Raw genomic sequence first — 17,311 nt, 5'->3', positions numbered from 1 at the left:
GGACTGAATCAATTTCCTAAAGATTAGGCCAAATTAAAACCTTAAAATCTGATACGCAATATAATCAAAAACACATTCAGCATCTAAAAGTAAGATTATCATTTCGTCTTCCACAAAAAAAGCTCAACAATTTTGTCTGGATTTTCACTTTGGGGAATATTGCAACCCTAAAATATTATCCCTCATGTGACTATAAGGAATGAAGCCAGTTTGAGCCTGATCTATATGATTATGCATGATTTTATTCAGTCTCCTTGCTAAAATACTACCATTTTTAAATATATATATAATCAGTGCTAAGAAAGAAGAGAGGTCTTTCAAAATGTAACATGTGATGGATCCTTTCCTTCTTTAGGTATTACTACTCTTGCCAAGCCATAAAACTCTTCAGTATGCTGTTAATTGTCTTCCTTAAAGTTTTATCAATTTATCAGCAAAGGTTTTATAATAAGCTGAGGAACATCCATCAGTTCATTTCTAGGAGTTTTGCTTTGTTTTTATTTTATTTTAAACAATTTCAGTAGCCTCTAACATTTCAAAACCAGATCATCTAATCCTTGTTGATCTACAGAGGTTAAATATGAGAGTTTCATTTCAGGAACTGCTTTAACTTTTCTATATTCGTGAAATATTTCTTCTTCTTTCTTTTTATTGAGGGATTTGTTTCTTGTTTTGAAAAAATATTTATATGCAAGTCATCTGCCTGGCTTATTTCCCCATTGGAAGTTTTTGTTTATTTCAGAAATTTGTATCTTTTTATAAGTGCTTTATATGTATCTAGTAATTCCAGCTGTATTTTACAGCTATAAAGATTCTCCAAACTTAACATTTGTTTCTGAACATGATTTCCTGCTCAGTACAATCTCTTATTCCTATTCTTCCATTCCATCAAGAAATAATATCTCTCTTCCTTAGACACAAGAATATATTAAATCACTTATTTTTCCTTCAGGTTTTCGGAGGGTACAGCAAGGGCTTCAATCTTCATGTCCGTAAGTCTTTAAAAGTTTCCCTGTCGTTAATCCTTTTACAGTAGCATCTCACTCTGATATTTACAAAATTTATATGTATATGCCTGTCCAGGTTTCTTTCACCTTGCAAAACTTGAATAAATCCTACATGCCTGTTAAATTCCTGTGTAACAGTCTTGGGCCAATACTAGGAATGCTTGAAGCAATTTATTAAGATTGCTTTTCCAGTTATCCCATTCAGTTTCTTCTAAAAACCCACCCCTGACATTCTCCCCCTTTTATATTTTCTTATCTTCTCCCCAGGTATCTTATAATAACATCTTATAAGAACCACCACCACCCCAAAATCAGTAGAAACAAGGAAGTTCCAGTATTTCAATTCTGCAGCAATGAAGTAAAATGCCCAAGGTCAGTCTGTCATATTGGAACACTGAATTTTCCAAAACTGGCTTTCCAGAAATAATCATCTTCAGCATCCCTTCGATCTGTTCAACATGTGAATACAGTGGTACCTCGGGTTACATACGCTTCAGGTTACATACACTTCAGGTTACACACTCCGCTAACCCAGAAATAGTGCTTCAGGTTAAGAACTTTGCTTCAGGATGAGAACAGAAATCATGCTCCGGCGGCACAGCGGCAGCAGGAGGCCCTATTAGCTAAAGTGATGCTTCAGGTTAAGAACAGTTTCAGGTTAAGAACAGACCTCCGGAATGAATTAAGTACTTAACCCGAGATACCACTGTACCTTAATTGGTTTTTTTAAAAAAATTGCATTTGTCAACCGTTTCCCAACTTTAGTTTGCATGCACAAACTGAATGCTTATTTTATCCCTGTTACATATCAGAGGATGCATTTCCAGGGGTCTGACCACGGTCACACATAATCGCTAACATACACACACACACCATTTGTTGAATGGGCAAACTCGCCGTGAATAAAAACCGAACGTGAATGCAGTGCTGACAACTACATAGGTCAGTCCTGTAAATTTTACAAGTAAAAGATGAACAGTGTGTACTTTTTGTTTCAGCTGTTGAGTCAACAGTTCAGTTGGCTCATGACAAATGTCTGCCCTTAGCCTAGCACCCCCTGCAGGCTCAGTGCACTGGACAATCACCTATCTTTTCTTTGGCACTGTGGTCTAAGCCACTAAGCCTCTTGGGCTTGCCGATCAGAACGTCAGCGGTTCAAATCCCCACGACGGAGTGAGCTCCCGTTGCTCTGGTCCCAGCTCTTGCCAACCTAAGAGTTCGAAAGCACACCAGTGCAAGTAGATAAATAGGTACCACTGCAGCGGGAAGGTAAATTGTGTTTCCATGCACTATGGTTTCTGTCACGGTGTCCCGTTGCGCCAGAAGCAGTTCAGTCATGCTGGCCACATGACCCAGAAAGCTGTCTGTGGACAAACACCAGCTCCCTCGGCCTGAAAGCGAGATGAGAGCCGCAACACATTAGTCGGTTTTGACTGGACTTAACCTTCCAGGGGTCCTTTCCCTTTTACCTTTTTAAATTTGACAATGTTAGGGGCTAACACCACTGAGGACCTGCTGAGGTGTCCATCCCAAGCCTGGGCAGCAGCTGCATCTTCCACCAGTTCCCTTGTGCCCGTCACTCCAGGAGGTTGGCATAGAGAGAGAGGCAGGCATATGAGTGGGAAGCAGTACCTTGGAAAGAGGAGAGAGGTGCCCCACCGAGGACACATTGTCCCACAGCCCTCCAAAAACCGAGAGCCAGCACTGGTGTTTTTCCCTGTCTGGGTTGAATCATCATATGTTGTAGTGGTAAAGGGACCCCTGACCGTTAGGTCCAGTCGCGGGCGACTCTGGGGTTGCAGCGCTCATCTCACTCTATAGACCAAGGGAGCCGGCGTTTGTCCACAGACAGCTTCCGGGTCATGTGGCCAGCATGACTGAGCCGCTTCTGGTGAAACCAGAGCAGCGCACAGAAACACCATTTACCTTCGCACCGGAGCTGTACCTATTTATCTACTTGCACTTTGCAGTGCTTTCGAACTGCTAGGTTGGCAGGATTGGGACCGAACAACAGGAGCTCACCCTGTCGCAGGGATTCGAACCGCCGACCTTCTGATTGGCAAGTCCTAGGCTCAGTGGTTTAGACCACAGCACCACCCGCGCCCCATCATATGTTGTAAGGATACCTCTAATTGCAGGTGGGCCTTTTTACTCCCTGTGGAACAAAGATATTGTTCCCCTGTAGAGAAATGTGAGACTGGTCTTCTTAGAGGTTCCTTCTGAGCGATAAAAATACACTTCTCTTGATATAGATTTTAGCACCACTAATTGCGTTTTTGCAGTTCCTCCCAAAGAGGGTTATCAACATAGCTCACGAAGTGTCATCTTTTAGCAACCGCTCAAGAGCTGGCTGTGTCCCTGTCAACCTTCCATGCATCCCTCTCCCCGTTTAGCCAATGACACAGTTTACGTGGAAACTCTATGCAAAGACTGACACAGAACTCTCTCCCCATGTACAAGAAATCTTTTCAGCCATAGTGAAAATATTTGGCCCTGCGGTTCGGTTTCTGGAAATGACTTGTCACGTCCGCAGGCTCGTAATTTGTTTTATTTTTAAATGGCTGTCCCTGCCGGTGATTAATAGCTCACAGAAATGAACTCAAAATAAGCCTCGCAGGAATAGAGATAGGCGGCGGTGAAGGAGGAGGCAGAATATGACGGAGGGAGGGGGTTGCTAGGACCACAGCGGGACATAGGTAGGATGAATGACATAGCAGGCACCAAGGCAGGGGAAAATGTTTTGTGCTATTTGTGGCAAAAGATTGCAGCTGCAGATGGTGTGGCTGTCACACTCAAAGAGCTGTAATATTGCAAGATGCAAAGAAATTATGGCTTGGCCCGAGTCTCTCCTTGGTAGTTATCACAGGCTCCTTCTCTAGAGGAAAACTCATGCAGAGCGTGCTAATAATTCCTCAGCAGAGAAATGTTAATAAAGCACTTGGCTGAATATGCAAGCAAACAAACCCTCTGTCTGCACCATATTTCAGTCAGTCGTCACTGCAAAGTTTGAGATCTGTATACCATAAGCACCCCACCTCCCACAACCTCCACCCTGTAGGGCTGCTTCTCTAATGCGTTTAGGCATTATTTTACCTGTTTTAAAAATGAGACCAGAGCTTATGAACAGTGCCAGTTTTATGTATAAGCTAAACAGGCGATAGCTTAGGACCCCACTCTGTTGGGGGCCCCCCAAAATGTAAAGGGGGGGAACTGGATGTACATTTCCAAAATATAAGATGAAAAACAAATACAGTGGTACCTTGTTCTGGAGGTCCATTCTTAACCTGAAACTGTTCTTAACCTGAAGCACCACTTTAGCTTCAGGGAGGCACTGCTGCGCCACCAGAGCACGATTTCTGTTCTCATCCTGAAGCAAAGTTCTTAACCTGAAGCAATATTTCTGGGTTAGCAGAGTCTGTAACCTGAAGCGTATGTAACCCGAGGTACCACTGTAAAATAAAACCTACATATAGCAACAGTGTTTTGTGTTTATTAAATTACCATATAGTATATATTCAACACAACAAGACAGCTACAATTTGTTGTTGACAAAGGACAGCTGGACATATAAAGGACCCCATTACCTTCAGTAGCTTAAAGGTAAAGGTAACCCTGCCCGTACGGGCCAGTCTTGACAGACTCTAGGGTTGTGCGCCCATCTCACTCAAGAGGCCGGGAGCCAACGCTGTCTGCAGACACTTCCGGGTCACGTGGCCAGCGTGACGAAGCTGCTCTGGCGAGCCAGAGCCGCACACGGAAACGCCGTTTACCTTCCTGCTATAAAACGGTACCTATTTATCTACTTGCACTTTGACGTGCTTTCGAACTGCTAGGTTGGCAGGCGCTGGGACCGAACAACGGGAGCGCAACCCGCCACAGGGATTCGAACCGCCGACCTTTCGATCGGCAAGCCCTAGGCGCTGAGGCTTTTACCCACAGCGCCACCCGCGTCCCTCACTTCAGTAGTTTAGGGCCTTATTAAACCTGCTTATGAAATTCCAGTGTTTGAAAATCATGTGTCCTTCTTTACAGTCCTTTATTCTGAAGGGATGTTACACATTGTGAAGACGCCATGTTCTCCCCACTGAGAAACTGTTTGGTCCACTTATGGTTGGCGGGGGGAAGAACTTCCATGTGCGAGAGAATGAGCATTATTTCTAGATAAAGTTATGCTCCAGCGCCTCTCATATGGAAATTATGCCTTATAAGAGGTGACAGGTTTTCGGTTCCATGCGCTTCTACAGGGAATAGATATACACACCCATTGCCCAAACCCCAAACAATAAATACAACAAAGTTTTTAAAGCATCATTGAATACTTGAACCTGATTTTATGTGGGTTCATTTCCCCCCCAAAAAACAATTCAATCTCTCAATGCAAACAATTCCCACCTCACTCCCCGTGACATTCAAAGAACTAATTATTTCCACCACATGAACCAACTGACATATCCACATCACAATAGGACAAGGAGATTCTTCAGGCACATCCATAGACATAGCAAATAATCTGAAGGCACAAATGCCCTGTTATGAACAAGGAAATGTGTAAATCGTGGTTCTGTGCAGAGGTAGGAGGTGAAGGGAGAAAGAAGCACTTTTGGTGCTGAAATGTTTACTTATGTATTTCAATGGAGCTTGCATGGAGTAGTTGAAATATACTCGGAGTGGAGAGTGGATTTCATACTCTTTATTCAGCTCATAGTGGTGAGGAGGAATGGAAGTTCCCCCAGAATGTCTGCTTTATATACATTATTTACACAATGGGCCCCACGTGATTGGCTAATTCCGAGATTCTCGTGCAGGCCAATCAGGTTGCGGATTCACTTCCACCTGGAGCTGGATTGGGTGGCTCCTGTGGACCAATCAGACTGCTGCATTCTGAATCCTATTGTTCTAGGACCAATCAGACTGCTGCATTCTGGATCCTACTCAACTCAGTACATAACAGTAGTAAAGGTGGTTCATCGCTGGGAGAGTGAGAGCCAATTGGCATGACCCCTAATGCTGATTTTGCACCCAGGTTCACACAGTGGCGGAGCTTCATGCTCCGGCACTGGGGGGGTGGAGAGCAGGCAGGCAGGGCTAGCTCGCATCCCGGGGGCGTGGCACGCATCCTGGGGGCGTGGCGCCCAGTGTGGGCAGGGGGGCAGCCGCGATGGCACCCCACAGGATCGCGCTGCCAGGGACGTTGTGCTCCCCCCACACCCCTCTTCCTCCGCCAGATGGTTCACAATCCATATGCAACAGTCATGGATTTTTCTCTTTTCCTACTTCAGAAGAGGACAAAAACAGAAAAGAAGGTGTGTTGATCTTAGAATATCTGCAGAACCTTCATTAGGGAAAAAATATTATGATTTTTTGTATACTAGTGTCTTATGCTAACATCCCAGTGCTGGACATAGAACTCAGGTTCTACATTATTGCAGCTCTGGGTTTCTGCATATAAAGGTTAATATGGTGTGAAAGCAAAGAAATGCGTTTCAGAATCCTATAAAGTAAAAATTGGGGTGATGATGGAGAGCCTTGTTTGCTATACACCACATACCAGAGCAGATGGCATAGAAATTAGGAATGGCAAGGAAATGTTAGATGAGAACCCAGTCAGCTCTGCTGAAAATTGGCCAGTATGCCAGCATCGCATATTCCTGTGCTCTGTGAAATTCAAGACAAAATTTTTCACTACTAAATATGCCAGTGCTGACCCAGTGGTTGAGGAACTGCCAGAGAAGGGCCTTATATAAACATTCAAAATGGAGCTCAGCGTCGCAAAACATTTTGAAAATTCCCCGATACAGCCTTTTCTTTATGAGAGGCTGCAGTACGAATTTTTGCACACATAATTTATTCTTTTGGGGGGAACTTTCCTGGTCCATATTTCTGCATGTTGTTGGGAGCTCTCTGTCTGATTACTGAGCCCCCCCTTCAGTATGGTTTTGCTTTTTAAAAGTTCGTGTTTATAAATGGGACAGGATTGCCAATAAGTGTCTTTTTTTAAAAAAAGAACAAATTGTTAGAAAATTTATTTATTTCCTTTTTAGTACAGTTATCATCATCATCAAAAATACAAAGATATAACCAGACAAGGGACATTATATAAATTCAATAAATTATTATTAATATTATTATATATGTGGATTGTTTCCAAACAACTCAAGTAAACTTTGGAACAAGGGGCATTATATAAATTCAATAAATTATTATTAATATTATTATATATGTGGATTATTTCCAAACAACTCAAGTAAATCAGAGCAAGAATGTGGACTATAGAATTTTCTACTCCCTACTAATGGTTGCCGTGGTATAAACACAGAAAATGATTTCCCCCAAAGCTGTATAAAACTCAAGCCGTCTCCTACGTTATGTAACACATACGTGCTACAAAGGAGAAGTAGGTGTTTACAAAATGTCCAGTCTGAGCCACTGCATGAAGAACTCTGCGATGTGGGGTGAGACCTACACTGATGGGCAGTTTGTGGACAGGCTGCAGCCAGCAGCAACTCTACTAGTACAATCATACCTTGGAAGTCAAATGGAATCCCTTCCAGAAGTCCGTTTGACTTCCAAAATGTTCGAAAACCAAAGCATGGCTTCTGATTGGAAATTCCTGCAGCCAATTGGAAGATGCGGAGGCCCCGTCGGACGTTCGGCTTCCAAAAGAAGGTTCGAAAACAGTCACTTCCGGGTTTCGATCGTTCAGGAGCCAAAACATTCGAGAACTAGGCTGTTCAGCTTCCAAGATACGACTGTACAGTGGTACCTCGGGTAAAGAACTTAATTCGTTCCGGAGGTCTGTTCATAACCTGAGGTACCACTTTAGCTAATGGGGCCTCCCACTGCCAACGTGCCGACACCACATGATTTCTGTTGTCATCCTGAAGCAAAGTTCTTAACCTATTTCTGGGTTAGTGGAGTCTGTAACCTGAAGCGTATGTAACCCAAGGTACCACTGTATCTGTTTATGACAGAGATTGCCCTACATATCTGGAGAAGTGGATGAAAGAGCCAGTGTAGTATCAGGCGTCACTGATTTTAAATGTAACTGACCAGAAAGTGCTCACCTGGGGACAAGTCCACCACATGTGCAAGAACAATCCCATTTTACTACAATCCCACCAGCACCATGGAGAGGTGTATGTTATAGCTTAGTTCAGAGGTTCCCAAACTTATGTGACCCACCTCCACCTTTTCACACAAAAAAATTACTCCGTGCCCCCCTGGTTCAATCCAATCCGCCCCAGGGCGGGGGCGCCACTGCAGCCTGCCTCCCATTGGCTCAGGAAAGCCCCTTGCCTTCAGCACATCCACTGGATCCCCTGGGAGGCACTGTTGCTGTCCCAACCCTGGTGGTAAGCATCATTACTCTGCTCCCTTATTTTTATTCAACGCCCCCCAATTGCACCCGAGGCAATACCATTCCCCTGGATGGTTCCAGCATCCCCAGGGGACAGTATTGCCCACTTTGAGAAAGACTGGCTTAGTTGAGGTACCATATCATCACTGTGCTGTTTTGAGCAGTTTCATGGCATATTAGCAGATGTGGTTCTGCTGAGCTACCTGGATCATGTCCCTTCCCATTTTGTTACCCAAATCTGTCTGCCCTGATCTGCTCCCTGGTTGGTGTTCACACACTGCTTGCCTTCACTTATGCTCTGCCTGCCTGTTAATGTAAAGAAAGCAAGTCAAAAATGCCATGCCTTCAGTGGTTTCTCCTCCAAAGCCAGACCCAGGCAGGACTGCCCTTGTAACTTCTCACTGCTTGGGGAGGCGGGGAGCATGCAGACCGTCCAAGTGTCCTTATTTTCCAGGGATAGTCCTGGGTTTACAGAAGCCATCCCAGTTTCTGATTTGATCCCAGAATGTCCTGCTTTTCCTTAGGTCATCCCTATATTCACTGGAGAAATGTTTGAGGGTATGGAGTTACGTAGCCACCAACGCAAGGAGAGAAGTATAGAATCATAGAATCATAGAGTTGGAAGAGACCACAAGGGCCATCAAGTCCAACCCCCTGCCAAGCAGGAAACACCATCAGAGCACTCCTGACATATGGTTGTCAAGCCTCTGCTTAAGTAACTCTACAGTCATTAGAAGACATCCAAAGGCAGCCCTGTATAGGGATGTTTTTAAATGTTTAATGTTTTATTGTTTTTTTATATATGTTGGAATAAGGGACGCAGGTGGCCCTGTGGGTTAAACCACAGAGCCTAGGACTTGCCGATCAGAAGGTCGGCAGTTCGAATCCCCACAACGGGGTGAGCTCCCCTTGCTCGGTCCCTGCTCCTGCCAACCTAGCAGTTCGAAAGCACATCAAAGTGCACGTAGATAAATAGGTACCACTCCAGCGGGAAGGTAAACGGCATTTCTGTGCGCTGCTCTGGTTTGCCAGAAGTGGCTTAGTCATGCTGGCCACATGACCCGGAAGCTGTATGCTGGCTCCCTCGGCCAACAAAGTGAGATGAGCGCCGCAACCCCAGAGTCGGTCATGGCTGGACCTAATGGTCAGGGGTCCCTTTACCTTTACCTTTACTATATATGTTGTTGTTGTTGTTGTTGTTGTTCAGTCGTTTAGTCGTGTCCGACTCTTCGTGACCCCATGGACCAGAGCACGCCAGGCACTTCTGTCCTCCACTGCCTCCCGCAGTTTGATCAAACTCATGCTGGTAGCTTCAAGAACACCATCCAACCATCTCATTCTCTGTCGTCCCCTTCTCCTTGTGCCCTCCATCTTTCCCAACATCAGGGTCTTTTCCAGGGAGTCTTCTCTTCTCATGAGGTGGCCAAAGTCTTGGAGCCTCAGCTTCACGATCTGTCCTTCCAGTGAGCGCTCAGGGCTGATTTCCTTCAGAATGGAGAGGTTTGATCTTCTTGCAGTCCGTGGGACTCTCAAGAGTCTCCTCCAGCACCATAATTCAAAAGCATCAATTCTTCGGCGATCAGCCTTCTTTATGGTCCAGCTCTCACTTCCATACATCACTACTGGGAAAACCATGGCTTTTACTATACGGACCTTTGTTGGCAAGGTGATGTCTCTGCTTTTTAAGATGTTGTCTACGTTTGCCATCGCCTTTCTCCCAAGGAGCAGGCGTTTTTTAATTTCGTGACTGCTGTCACCATCTGCACTGATCATGGAGCCCAAGAAAGTAAAATCTCTCACTGCCTCCATTTCTTCCCCTTCTATTTGCCAGGAGGTGATGGGCCCAGTGGCCATGATCTTCATTTTTTTGATGTTGAGCTTCAGACCATATTTTGCGCTCTCCTCTTTCACCCTCATTTAAAGGTTCTTTAATTCCTCTTCACTTTCTGCCATCAAGGTTGTGTCATCTGCATATCTGAGGTTGTTGATATTTCTTCCGGCAATCTTAATTCCGGCTTGGGATTCATCCAGCCCAGCCTTTCGCATGATGAATTCTGCATATAAGTTAAATAAGCAGGGAGACAATATACAGCCTTGCCGTACTCCTTTCCCAATTTGGAACCAATCAGTTGTTCCATATCCAGTTCTAACTGTAGCTTCTTGTCCCACATAGAGAATTCTCAGGAGACAGATGAGGTGATCAGGCACTCCCATTTCTTTAAGAACTTGCCATAGTTTGCTGTGGTCAACACAGTCAAAGGCTTTTGCATAGTCAATGAAGCAGAAGTAGATGTCTTTCTGGAACTCTCTAGCTTTCTCCATAATCCAGCGCATGTTTGCAATTTGGTCTCTGGTTCCTCTGCCTCTTCTAAATCCAGCTTGCACTTCTGGGAGTTCTCGGTCCACATACTGCTTGAGCCTTCCTTGTAGAATTTTAAGCATAACCTTGCTAGCATGTGAAATGAGTGAAATTGTGCGGTAGTTGGAGCATTCTTTGGCACTGCCTTTCTTTGGGATTGGGATGTAGACTGATCTTCTCCAATTCTCTGGCCACTGCTGAGTTTTCCAAACTTGCTGGCATATTGAGTGTAGCACTTTAACAGCATCATCTTTTAAAATTTTAAACAGTTCAGCTGGAATACCATCACTTCCACTGGCCTTGTTATTAGCAGTGCTTTCTAAGGCCCATTTGACTTCACTCTCCAGGATGTCTGGCTCAAGGTCAGCAACCACACTACCTGGGGTGTACGAGACATCCATATCTTTCTGGTATAATTCCTCTGTGTATTCTTGCCACCTCTTCTTGATGTCTTCTGCTTCAGTTAGGTCTTTACCACTTTTGTCCTTTATTATGGTAATCTTTGTACGAAATGTTCCTTTCATATTTCCAATTTTCTTGAACAGATCTCTGGTTCTTCCCATTCTGTTGCTTTCCTCTATTTCTTTGCATTGCTCGTTTAAGAAGGCCTTCTTGTCTCTCCTTGCTATTCTTTGGAAATCTGCATTCAATTTCCTGTATCTTTCACTATCTCCCTCGCATTTTGCTTGCCTTCTCTCCCCCGCTATTTGTAAGGCCTCGTTGGACAGCCACTTTGCTTTCTTGCATTTCTTTTTCATTGGGATGGTTTTAGTTGCTGCCTCCTGTATAATGTTGCGAGCCTCCACCCATAGTTCTTCAGGCACTCTGTCCAGCAAATCTAAATCCTTAAACCTGTTCCTCACTTCCACTGTGTATTCATAAGGGATTTGGTTTAGATTGTATCTTACCTGTCCAGTGGCCTTTCCCACTTTCTTCAGTTTAAGCTTGAATTTTGCTATAAGAAGCTGATGATCTGAGCCACAGTCAGCTCCAGGTCTTGTTTTTGCTGACTGTATAGAGCTTCTCCATCTTTGACTGCAGAGAATATAATCAATCTGATTTCGATGTTGCCCATCTGGGGATGTCCATGTGTAGAGTCGTCTCTTGTGTTGTTGGAAAAGCGTGTTTGTGATGACCAGCTTGTTCTCTTGACAGAACTCTATTAGCCTTTGCCCTGCTTCGTTTTGATCTCCAAGGCCAAACTTGCCAGTTGTTCCTTTTATCTCTTGATTCCCTACTTTAGCATTCCAATCCCCTATAATGAGCAGAACATCCTTCTTTGGTGTCACTTCTATAAGGTCTTGTAAGTCTTCATAGAATTGGTCAATTTCAGTTTCTTCAGCACCAGTAGTTGGTGCATAAACTTGGATTACTGTGATGTTAAAAGGTCTGCCTTGGATTCGTATCGAGATCATTCTATCATTTTTGAGACTGCATCCCAGTACAGCTTTCGCCACTCTTTTGTTGACTATGAGGGCCACTCCATTTCTTTTACGGGTTTCTTGCCCACAGTAGTAGATGTGGTAGTCATCCGAACTGAATTCGCCCATTCCCGTCCATTTTAGCTCACTGATGCCCAGGATGTCAATATTTATTCTTGCCATCTCATTTTTGACCACATCCAACTTACCCAGGTTCATGGTTCTTACATTCCAGGTTCCTATGCAATATTTTTCTTTACAGCATTGGACTTTCCTTTCGCTTCCATGCATATCCACAACTGAGCGTCCTTTCGGCTTTGGCCCAGCCGCTTCATCAGCTCTGGATCTACTTGTACTTGTCCTCTGCTCTTCCCCAGTAGCATGTTGAACACCTTCCGACCTGAGGGGCTCATCTTCCAGCGTCATAACTTTTATATGTCTGTTGTCTTTGTCCATGGAGTTTTCTTGGCAGGGATACTGGAGTGGCTTGCCGGTTCCTACTCCAGGTGGATCACGTTTGGTCAAAACTCTCCACTATGACCTGTTTATCTTGGGTGCCCTGCTCGGCATAGTTCATAGCTTCTCTGAGTTCTTCAAGCCCCTTCGCCACGGCAAGGCAGTGATCCATGAAGGGGACTATATATGTTGGAAGCCGCCCAAAGTGGCTAGGGCAACCCAGTCTGATAGGCAGGGTATAATTATAATTATATGATTATAATTATTGACTAGGCATCCCCATTTTCATCAGAGAAATGTTGTAGGGTATGTACATAGTCATATCAAGGAGAACTTGCATATTTTGAGTTTTTTTCTTGTATTTCTATGCTGTAAACCATCCTGACATCCACAGGTGAAGGGCAGTATACAAATATAAGAAACAGTAAGAATAATAATGCATACTTTTTGCATGAGATTCACAAGATGGCCTTGAAGAAGGAGATGAAGGGCTTGCGGTTTTAAATTAGATGGATGGTAAAGTCAAGGCTACAAGAAATAGTATACGTACAAGAAAGGGGGGGAAACTGTGCAATGCCTTACTTTTAGATGCTTTCTGCTGCTTTTTGAGCCTTTGTCAGTTGCTGTTTGCGTCCCTGAGAGACTTTGGTCGTGAGATGCTTCTCTGAAGTGACGCTTCCAATATATATATATTTTGAAAGACTGTATGGTACCCTTTCGCCTGCCTGCTTTCACTTGAGATCTGAGGCCTACTGGCCTGTGCAGCTGTGTTCTAGTGCCAGTGTGCTAAGCTGCAGCCCGTTTAAATCAAATTTGACACCCAACACCTTACTGTTTTCTCAGCCTGCCTACCCCAAATATTTCCTTCCAGTTCTGACAGAATGTGTATTCACAGAGCTGCCTTAGAATAACACGTTTTCATTTTTGAGAAGCTTGTATAGGGAGCTTTGCGGCGTGGCAGCCTGCCAAACAGTGAACATTTAGCAGGGAGAGCTCGCTATTGGGTTGTTAATTTGACATGGTTAGGCTCTCTCTGAGCATTTTAGGCTCCCAGTACTAAATTATACCTAACACTTGCCTTCAGGTTTAAGCCATCTGAGCATAAAATCTGACTGTATAAAGTCTGATCTGTCAAACAACCATTTATTCCCTTTGACCCAATCAATTTTCTCTGCCGGATTGTGTGATCATTATCCGCATCTTGAGGCAGCTACGTGGGTCTTGCAAAACCTTCCAGATTGGGACGTTACATGGGTGGCTAAAAAGGATGGAAATTTAGAATTAACAAATAGAAGTGCCCTGGATGGATGGAAACTCGGGCAAATCAGACTTTACACGGAGTATCACTGAGAAGCCGAATCCAGTCATTCTGCTAATTATAGCTTTTGTGGGAACTGAGTGTTTTTGTGTCAAACGCCGATGAAGTGAACAGCCTTCATCAGTACATCAAATAATATTGGGGGTGGGCAAAAAGAAGGGAGCAACATGGTTGCCAGGTCTCAGGGCTTGACTTTATCTTTCAGAGTATCAGCCTTCTGGAGTACAGCAACAAAGTTTGCAATGTTACCTAAACCAGTTGGTGGGTGGGTATCCTATTCCCACAACCCTGCTTATTCTTCCTTAAGTGACTACTTCTTTATATGTAGATTGGGTTCTCAGGCTTTGCTTCCTTCCTCCTTCTCCAAATAAAGTAACTTTCATTAGTCTATCTTAGGAAGCCTTGGTGTTAACCTCCTGATTCCAGCTTGGACAAGCATAAGCATATATTAAGAATGGCTTTGTTTGCTATGAGTAATAAAACTTGTTTTTTTTTAATTCTTTTTAATCATGCCACAGGGCATACTGATGCACCGTGCGGATGGGCGCGTGACGCAAGCACGTCCCATGATGTGCGTGCAAAGCTGCCATGAAACTTTGAGGGGTCCATCCCCTTCACTGATACTTTTCAGCCTTTTAAGAATGTAAAAGCACCAAGAGCCTTGGCAAGATCCAGTATATCTGAAGGAGCATCTCTACCCCCACCGTTCTACCCGGATACTGAGGTCCAGCTCCGAGGGCCTTCTGGCTGTTCCCTCACTGCCAAGTTACAGGGAACCAGGCAGAGGGCCTTCTTGGTAGTGGCACCCGCCCTGTGGAATGCCCTCCCACCAGATGTCAAATAGAACAACAACTACCAGGCTTTTAGAAGACATCTGAAGGCAGCCCTGTTTAGGGAAGCTTTTAATGTTTGATGTATTATAGTATTTTAACATTCTTTTGGAAGCCGCCCAGAGTGGCTGGGGAAGCCCAGCCAGATGGGCGGGGTATAAATAATAAATTATTATTATTATTATTATTATTATTATTATTATTATTATTATTATTATTATTATTATTATAGTCTGATATCACACTGCAGTTTGACCAGGAGCCATTTCCATTTGTGTGAGAGTGAAAGGTTTGATGACTCAGATGAAGAAGAAGAAGAAGAAGAAGAAGAAGAAGAAGAAGAAGAGGAGGAGGAGGAGGAGTTTGGATTTGATATCCCACTTTATCACTACCTGAAGGAGTCTCAAAGCGGCTGACATTCTCCTCTCCCTTCCTCCCCCACAACAAACACTCTGTGAGGTGAGTGGGGCTGAGAGACTTCAGAGAAGTGTGACTGGCCCAAGGTCACCCAGCAGCTGCAGGTGGAGGAGCGGGGAATCCAACCCGGTTCACCAGATTACGTGACTACCGCTCTTAACCACTACACCACACTGGCTACACCACACACAGACACATTCTATTCTACATCGGTATTCATTCATTCATTCATTCATTCATTCATTCATTCAATTTATACACCGCCCTATACCTGGAGTTCTCAGTGCGGTTCACAAACAAAACCACAACATACAAAATCAAACCAAAAACAATAACCCAATAAACACCCCCCCTTAGTATCAGTGCTAGTTCGTTGTATGTATGTATGTATGTATGTATGTACAGTGGTGCCCCGCAAGATGAATGCCTCGCAAGACGGAAAACTCGCTAGACGAAAGAGTTTTCCGTTTTGGAGGTGCTTCGCAAAACGAATTTCCTATGGGCTTGCTTCGCAAGATGACAATGTATTGCGAGTTCCTGCTGGGTTTTTTTCCTTCCCCCCCTTTTTCTAAGCCACTAAGCTGCTTATCAGCTGATCCGATCACCAGATAAGCCGCTAAAAGCCGCTAATAGCGCTAATCCGCTAATCCGTCAAGACGAAAAAACCTCTAGACGAAAAGAATCACAGAACGGATTCTTTTCGTCTTGCGAGGCACCACTGTATGTATGTATGTATGTATGTATGTATGTATGTATTTGTGGTTTTCTTTTCCTCTCAGGATTCCCTAAATGCAATGCAATGTTTAGGGGTATTCTCATTTTGACTCAAGTAAATCACCATTTTATACTTCGGATTGGGAAAAATAAATACAGTAAATGGACAAAAGTACAGTACAAAGATTCAGAAAATGTTTAGAGGTATAGGTACCTCTGCGCCCCCCCCCAAAGGCACTGCCTAAATGCAACCCATAAATTCAAATATTTCCGTGCTTAAAATACTGCATCTTTGTGTGTGCTTCCTCTAACAGCTTTTGTACTTGACCAGTGGGAAATGCTTGAGCAGTGATACCAGTGTAGAACAGAATGTCCCTATTTTCATCTGAGGAAAGTCGGAGGGCGAGATGACTGCCTGAGTCCCATGTTTGTGGTTTTGCATCTTATTTAGCACCGCCGACAAATAAGCAGATATTGTGGCGCATGCAAATATAGAAATGGTACTGTTTACATGGCAATATTAAAAACTTGGCATCTCTTGAGGCAGGCTGTAGTTACCCCTCCCTTCCTCTAGATGGAGCTCAGTTAGTTTTTCCACCCAGGATGACTGCCCCCTGCTGATGCAAAGAAAGCAATGCAGCCATCCGTCATTTGCAGAGGGCAGACCCAGACTGCCAGCTATAGGGACTCAAGCCCTCAGGTTATCTTACAGACTCAGCTCAGTGGCAGCACACCCAACAATTTCTAATATTTGAGTAACCTTTGACCATTTCTGTTTTTCAGGGCAGACCTCTGAAGAATTATCTCCAGCAGCCAGGGACTTCTATTCCAATCTTCCCCAAGCACAGTCTGTACTGGTGATGTCACCTTTTAACTGACCTTTGGAAGCTGCTCAATGCCGCTTCTGGCTCATTTTATCCTTATTGCAAATGTGTGTCTGTGTGTGCAAAAAGCAGGTTTTTCTTAACTGCTGCCTTGCATTATAGGGAGCCACTAAATAGAAAATTACATTTCCCCCCCCCCTTCCAGTTTTCATTGCTTGAGATGGTCTCTCTTCTTCCATAGATCACAGCATACCAAACTCTTGGTTTGTTTGTTTTTAATATCCTTTACTGATTAAAAAATTTGCATGTCTATACAAACATTCTGTACTATCTCTTAACATGTAAAAAAAGAAAATTATATAAAATTGAAAATTTATTAAGAAATAAAAAATAAAGAAGTAAAAAAGATAAGAAACAAAGAAATAAAAAACAAAGTTATTTACATAGTAAAAGTACTCATTGGCGCAATCCTTCCCATCCTTCTCATTATACTGTTTGATATAACATTCTTTTTTACACAGGTTTATATATATATAATATCATTTCTTTCTGCTTTGTATATATTCATCTTTTTCTTTACAAATATCACTCAATTTCTGCTAATATGG

The 17,311-nt window shown here is 43.7% G+C and overlaps 1 protein-coding gene and 1 long non-coding RNA gene across 3 annotated transcripts in view; one reads left to right on the top strand and one right to left on the bottom strand.

Moving 5' to 3' along the window:
- The first annotated feature begins 156 nt into the window (after nucleotides 1-156).
- On the top strand, nucleotides 157-17,123 carry LOC308577088. Of its 2 annotated transcripts, none has more exons than XR_014003426.1 (4): nucleotides 157-355; nucleotides 953-992; nucleotides 1,275-1,365; nucleotides 16,663-17,123. It is a non-coding gene; the product is annotated as an uncharacterized lncRNA (long non-coding RNA). The 2 variants fall into 2 exon arrangements; XR_014003427.1 differs by having other exon boundaries at nucleotides 1,275-1,379.
- LOC308576551 (craniofacial development protein 2-like) overlaps nucleotides 3,136-17,311 on the bottom strand; it is a gene marked incomplete at its 3' end in the record, with an annotated part of 32,259 nt that continues 18,083 nt past the window's right edge. The window contains exons 2-3 of the mRNA XM_081175957.1: nucleotides 11,632-12,780; nucleotides 3,136-3,162 (exon numbers count right to left, since the gene is read on the bottom strand). Of these exons, the coding sequence (XP_081032083.1) occupies nucleotides 3,136-3,162; nucleotides 11,632-12,600 (996 nt within the window). The 5' untranslated portion in view covers nucleotides 12,601-12,780. The remainder of the gene's footprint in view (nucleotides 3,163-11,631; nucleotides 12,781-17,311) is intronic.

This window comes from Podarcis bocagei (genome assembly GCF_964188305.1).
Source record: "Podarcis bocagei genome assembly, chromosome: 17".
Classification (NCBI taxonomy): Eukaryota; Metazoa; Chordata; class Lepidosauria; order Squamata; family Lacertidae; genus Podarcis; species Podarcis bocagei.
The sequence above is the reverse complement of the archived record's forward strand: the minus strand, read 5'-3'. Positions and strand labels throughout refer to the sequence as shown.